The sequence below is a fragment of the Octopus bimaculoides genome, chromosome 2, assembly GCF_001194135.2.
Source record: "Octopus bimaculoides isolate UCB-OBI-ISO-001 chromosome 2, ASM119413v2, whole genome shotgun sequence".
Taxonomy (NCBI): domain Eukaryota; kingdom Metazoa; phylum Mollusca; class Cephalopoda; order Octopoda; family Octopodidae; genus Octopus; species Octopus bimaculoides.
In genome coordinates, this window is record NC_068982.1 from 137420544 (window position 1) to 137427418 (window position 6875).

The 6875-nt window shown below is 39.0% G+C and overlaps 1 protein-coding gene across 3 annotated transcripts in view; it reads left to right on the forward strand.

Annotated features, from left to right (window-relative positions):
• LOC106869431 (40-kDa huntingtin-associated protein) overlaps positions 1 to 6875 on the forward strand; it is a 29875-nt gene that overhangs the window by 4066 nt on the left and 18934 nt on the right. For all 3 annotated transcript variants that reach the window (XM_014915181.2, XM_014915172.2, XM_014915188.2), the window contains 5 exons: positions 721 to 767; positions 2744 to 2816; positions 3656 to 3815; positions 4674 to 4742; positions 6533 to 6595. In XM_014915181.2, coding sequence (XP_014770667.1) covers positions 721 to 767; positions 2744 to 2816; positions 3656 to 3815; positions 4674 to 4742; positions 6533 to 6595 — 412 coding nt within the window. The remainder of the gene's footprint in view (positions 1 to 720; positions 768 to 2743; positions 2817 to 3655; positions 3816 to 4673; positions 4743 to 6532; positions 6596 to 6875) is intronic.

The following is a 6875-nucleotide window of genomic DNA, read 5'->3' on the forward strand; positions in this document are numbered from 1 at the left end:
GGCTGTTGCCAGTACCGCCTGACTGGCTCCCGTAGGATTTTCGAGCGAGATCGTTGCCAGTGCCCCTGGACTGGCTTGTGAGGGTGGCACATAAAAGACACCATTTCGAGCGTGGCCGTTTTCGTGCAGGTGACACGTAAAAGCACCCACTACACTCTGAGTGGTTGGCGTTAGGAAGGGCATCCAGCTGTAGAAACTCTGCCAAATTAGATTGGAGCCTGGTGTTGCCATCCGGTTTCACCAGTCCTCAGTCAAATCGTCCAACCCATGCTAGCATGGAAAGCGGACGTTAAACGATGATGATGATGATGATGATATATGAAAGTTTGTGTGTAAATGAGTGTGTATGTATGTATGTGTCTTCTTCCCTTGACATTACTTGTCACAATCATACAAACAATATCATTCATTTATGATAGCCTGTGAAAGCATGTCTGACTGTGAGGAAATATTACTTTGCTTGGAAACAGGTGAACATTGACAAGAGATACTGGTGAAAATGCAGAAAGGTTTCCGATGTTGTGGAAGTTTGCAATATCTTAAAATCTTCTAAGTTGTTTCAGCAGTTTTTGTATCAGGCAAAGCATCTCTTGATGTTTATTTTACTTATATTTTATGTATGTGTGCATCTATAATCACACACACACACACACACAAAGCACATATGCACACTTATATATACATATATAAAATTTTTATTGAGATCCTTGTTCTTTTTAGACGTTTTCTGAAAAAGCCAAATGTAGCTGAAGGAAGCGAACAGTTCGGTGAGTTGCTTTACTTATATACATTTTTCTTGCATTGTCCTTTGAATGACTGTGTGGTTCAGAAGTTCGCTTTGCAATCATGTGATTTGGGGTTCAATCCCATTGTATGGCATAATTTCAAGTTGGAAATAAAACCGCAGGAGGGAAATTCAGCAAACAAAAACTGTGCAGAAGCCTATCGGATTTTTATGCTTAGATGTATATTGGAGAAGTGGGGGTATTGCTGAATTGGTAAGGTATAAAATAATAAGACTTTGTGGTGTTCCCTTTCACCCTCAATTATGTATCTTTACAGGTTGACAAATACCTTGTGAATGGCGTTTGGAAGACAGACACTACTGAAGTATACACACACACACTGTTTGTGTTTATGTATCTTCTGCTGGTATACTGAGAGGGAAAAAAAATCAATATGCCAGTGGTTTCATAGAAAAGTACTCTTTGATATTCGATCCTCCTGAGTTGTTCAGATTCTCTTGAATCACTTTTAATCATGGTTGAAACCCCTTTGGACACAGCTCTCCTTGATCAGAAGTGAGCTAGGGTTAAACAACATCAGCCTATTCTGTGGTACTTATTTACAACTTGATCAACCAGCGGATGTAAACAGTGAAGCAATGTTATCTATGGACACAAATAAATAATGATATAAACTTGATGCTTGCTACATCATCAGTTCTCACCTACTATTCTGTGTGACTAACATGTATTAGCAATATGTATTGGTGTATAAGTAATAGAAACGTGTATTATAACTGCAATGTCTCATAATTCTGTGTCAGTATGATGTGATATATGTGTGTAATGTAACAGTAAGTACTTTTTCTTTTTCCAGTAGCTGCAACTAAGATGTGTTTCACAATGCCTCACCAGGAATATCTATCTCCAATTGGCTTCATTAAAGCCTCAAAAATCATGTTGAGTTTGTCTGCCAGTAGCACCAGTGCCCTCTATTAGGGTGTGGAAGTTTACAGAATATAACGTCTGATATAGCCTACTGTCCAGCATAATAGCAGTATCCAGAAAAGCTTTCCCCTAATTTGAGCAATGATGGTAGAAAAGGGTAGAATGTATCCATAAATCCTGTTGGTTTTGTGTTTGCATCATGAGATGTCTTGGGCTCTTATGGGAAACCTGGTGCACATACCATCAAAGCAATCATGAAATTTCTTCTCCAAAGTCCAGGCTTCATCTTCATTGAGAAGAATTCTCCCCACTTAACTTAGATTGTGATTGTCTGTAGACACAGTGAAATATAAGTGTTAGCTCAAAGTTTGCTACTTTATCATTCTACCATCTTGTGTAAGTTAACACAGTAGAAATCTGTGTGATCGCAATAATATCACATATGCCTCAACGTATCATCATCATTTAATGTCTGTTTTCCAAGGGTTGGATGGTTGGACAGGAGCTGGCAAGCCAGAGAGCTGCATCAGACTCCGGTTGTCTGTTTTGGCATGGTTTCTACAGCTTGACGCTCTTCCTAATGTCAACCACCTTACAGAGTGTACTGGGTGCTTTTTACATGGCACCAACACCTGTGCTTTACACAAGGAGCCATCACCAGTCATGGCACCAGCACTGCCTATGTCAATTAACTCAAGTCAAGCCTCTAGTGTAACAACAAATATGTGCAGAAGGTACATATTAACCATTCAAAAACGCATAAAACTTGTTAACTTCACTTCAACATTTATTACTTGCTGTCAGTGACCAGATTTCAATTAAGGTGATGAAAAATTTCATTCCAAATGAAGTTAACAGTCTTTGTGTGTTTTTGAATGACCAGTATGAGTCTTTCATGCTGAAATTGTTTTTGTTTCAACACATAGTCTCAGAGCAAATCACTTTCCAGACAATTACATCTATGGAATGTATATCTGGTCTAATGTATTTAACCCTCTGTAAGTTTTATTTTGTCTTTGTGTTTAGATCTGTAAAAATTTGAACAAACTGTTTTCTTTTCTCTTCAACAGCTGCTTTGGCAAAGAATCTGCGTCGGCAAGAATGTCCTCAATATTCTGGTTTTTGCTGTTTAGCGCAAGCCAGGTAAGTTATTGCATGTGTATGCATTCTGGGAATGGTCTGTGTTTCAATTCCCGATGTCCATTTTTTAAAATATTTCTTTTCAGTGAAAGAGATGTTTCCATAATAGAAACTTGACCGTATTAATAATTCCCGAATTTTCTCTCCTGGCAATTTCACATGAAACGGTTGTTGTATTGTGAGGTGGAATTGTGTATATAATTACCTCTCTTACATCAAAATTTACCTACAGGAGGAAGGTGGGGGGGTTAAGATAAATTGGGTTATCTCCCTTGCATCTGCTAACTCGAAAATTTTGGGTTAGTAGCCCACGCTTTTAACCACTATGCCCACGGGCATATGGCATAGTGGTTAAGAGCGTAAGCTACTAACCCCAAGATTCCGAGTTTGATTCCAGACAGTGACCTGAATAATAATAATAGTAAGGATAATAACAGTAATAATAATAATAATAATAATAACATCGAAAAATACCTTAGGAATGAGAACCCAGGTTCGAAATTTCCTCAAGACACCTGATGAAGACTGGAGGGTATATCAGCAGAAACGTTGTGTTAACAACAAACAAGATGAGGACAAATATCCGTCAAATGTAAATAAAGTTCTACTTTTTACCTCACAATTTTTGAAGCAATTCCAACATGTTGGCTCGCAGTTGAATAGCATAAACTGTGGTATCTGTCATAGTTCAGTGTAGAAAGTGACTGTGGTTGTTTTCAGCTAACTGAGTAATTGTGTAGAGGCATCTTGGTTAGTGTGTATTCGTGAGTCTCCAAGCAGGCATATGATTATATTGGATTGCAGTTGACTTGCTGTCTATTTACACAATTTTTTATTTCCAGGTGTGAACACACTTTGGCAAATGCTGCAGGAGAAGCTCAGGCTTTGACAGAGGCTGCGAGATCATTCCTCGAAGCAGAAATGGCAAACAGAGATTTAAAATGCCCAAGTTTTGAGGAGCATCTGTCTGCTGCCATCAACTGTTACAGCCATGCTATCAGAGTAAGGAACAACGGATTTTGCTTCTCTTCTTTTTTCTTTTTTCTTTTCAATAATATTTTTTGTTTATCTTTGTTTTGTTTTTTGGGTGTGACTGTAGTAAGAATTTTGCTCGCCCACTGCAAGGTTTTGAGTTCGGTCTCACTGTGTGGCACCTTGAGCAAGTGTCTTTTACTATTACCTGGGCTGACCAAATTCTTGTGAATGAGTATTATAAATGGAAGCTGAAAGAGGCCTGTCATATGTATCATCATCATCATTATCATCATCATCATCATCAAGTTGTGTCAGTCATTTATAGTATTTTGTGAAGATATGACTGGCCATGGGGAAATATTATCTTTGCTTGGAATAAGGTGAGGGTTGCCAACTGGAAGGGCATCTGGCAGTAGAAAATCTGACAGCCCTCAACAAATTCTGTTCATCCCATGTGAGGATGGAAAATGGGCACCATCATCATCATCATTTAACGTCTGTTTTCCATGCTGGCCTGGGTCGGACAGTTTGACAGGAACTGGCAAGCCAGAGGGTTGCACCAGCCCCCAATCGTCTGTTTTTGGCATTGTTTCTATGGCTGGATGCCCTTCCTTATGCCAACCACTTTACAGGTTAGACTGGGTGCTTTTTACATGGCATCAGCACCAGTGTTTTATATGTGGTACCAGCACGGGTGCTTTTTTACATGGCACTAGCACATGTGCTTTTCATGGCACAAGCTCATGTGTTTTTCATGTGGTATCAGTCTGTGTGTATGATAAAACAAAATCCATATTTTGGTTGATAAGGCAATACTAGAAAATATTTTAAACTTTATGACTGTGTATGGTGGACATTATATACTTTTTTCCTTTCCTTTTACAGGTTCATATTGAGAACAAACAACCTGCACTAGGTGCTGCCCTTTGTATGGAACTCGGTGATGTTTTAATGGTAAGGACATATATTTATTTGTTTGTTTGTATTGGCTTCTTTACACAAAACTTTCAATGGAACTGACTAAAAATCAATCGGTTATATAGTCCAATTCCAACCATTCTATAGAGAATCAGTTATCATTTAAGGTCTGTTCTCCATGTTGGCATGGCTTGGATGTTTTGACAGGAGTTGGCAGAGCCAGGGACCACACCAGGCTGTTTTGGCTTGGTTTCTGCAGCTGGATGCCCTTCCAAACACCAACCATTTTACAGGCTAGACTGGGTGCTTTTTATATGGCATCAGCAACAGTGTTTTATACGTAGTACCAGCACGGGTGCATTTTACACGGCACCATCAACAGTACTTTTTTATCAGTACTATATTATTATTATTATTGAGTGAGAGAGCAGTGCATGCCATCAAAGTGACACTGGGGTACAAATATACGAAGCCCATTATACCCATCATGACTACCCATCTGATAAGGGTACACTAGGCACATGCATCACAACCATATGTGCGCAACATGGTGATCTCATATCAAGATAAACAGCGCATGACCTCGCAGGTGGGGCTTAGTTAGAATTTTCTTCAGGTCGAGTAGCCCATCCCACTCAAAAGGTCCCTGAATAAGGTTTGTTTAAGGATGTTGAGCAAAACACCCATGTTTCCAAAAGTGAATTATTCAAACCCCAAAGAATTCCTCTCAACACATGGTTATGATGCTCCCCCACTACTTCTGCTCATGATCAGAGATGCACATATCGTCAGCCACCAAGGGACATGCTCAACTGGATAAGGTCAAACAACTGACAAGCAAATCTGTAGTATTAAGCAGAATATTTGCTGAAGCCCATCTTTTTATACCAAGACAAAACAATGTACATGATGACACTTCCAATCAATTAAGATGTGAAGCCATGAGAGCCACTGCCTGGTACTGCATCTGGGCATTTATTATTATTATTATTATTATTATTATTATTATTATTATTATGTAGGACTTGGGCAAAGGCATATCACATGATTTCAGTCTGCTTGGTTGATAAAATAGATTCCACTTTTGTTTACATTATTAGAAGTCGGAAAGATATTCAGTTGTAAAGACAATTACTGAAATAGTCTTGAGATATATTTGAGACATATTTAGAGAGATTGATTATTGATGATTAGAATTGAAGAGATGGAATATAGGTGATTGAGAATTTTCTCTGTTGTTGTTGTGTGCCAGTTGGTAAAGGACAGCTGTAGGTGATGAGACACTGTGGGAACTATGCACTAAATACCTTTAGATGTGTGTTGCAACAAGGAACTACGTGGTAAAGAGGATTGTCAGCAGGACAAAAACAAACCCTGTCAAAAGAATGGATGAACCGAGCAAAGGTTCAACAACTGTCTAACAGTACTCCGCAGAGGATAGATACCAGGGGAGGGAGTTTAGTAGCAGTAGTATGGAGGTATGTGTTGTAATAGCGTGTCACTACCATTTGTTGAGGATTCTCTACTCCTGGTGGATAGCACCTTTACCCAATGAGGTGACAACCATCCACCCCATGGGTTTGTTTTGGGTAGTCATTGCTGGTGAGGGTTTTACTAGCTCAGGGTGCAAATCCTATCTTAACCTTTTTTAGACAAAATGTTTTGCATTTTTTCATCTATTAGGTTCTGAGTTCAAATCCTGCTGTGGTCAACTTTGCCTTTCATCTCCTCTTGGTTTGATAAAATAAAGTACCAATCAAATTTTATTCCATCTGCCTGTACTTCAAACAGTTTTTAATGATCCTTTTCTTAACTTTTAATTATAGTCATTGAATAAAGCCAGTGAATCTATGGGTCACTACCAGAGAGCTGCAGAACTTCAGTCACAGGTGAGTTATTGTTCTCATCTAGTATGAGGAAAATAATCTTAAACATCTCTCTCTCTTCACATCTCTCTCTCTCTCCCTCTCTCTCTCTCTCCCTCTCTCTCTCTCTCTCTCTCTCTCTCTCTCTCTCACCTATTTGGTGAATGACCCCCATGGTCACCCCTACTTGAATAGACATTTGGTAAGGAGCTTTCATTATTTCTTGATACATCCACCTCATCTTTATGATAGACATGTTGTAGTACAACTGAAGACTCATTAGGCATAGTCCTTATTCGTAAGA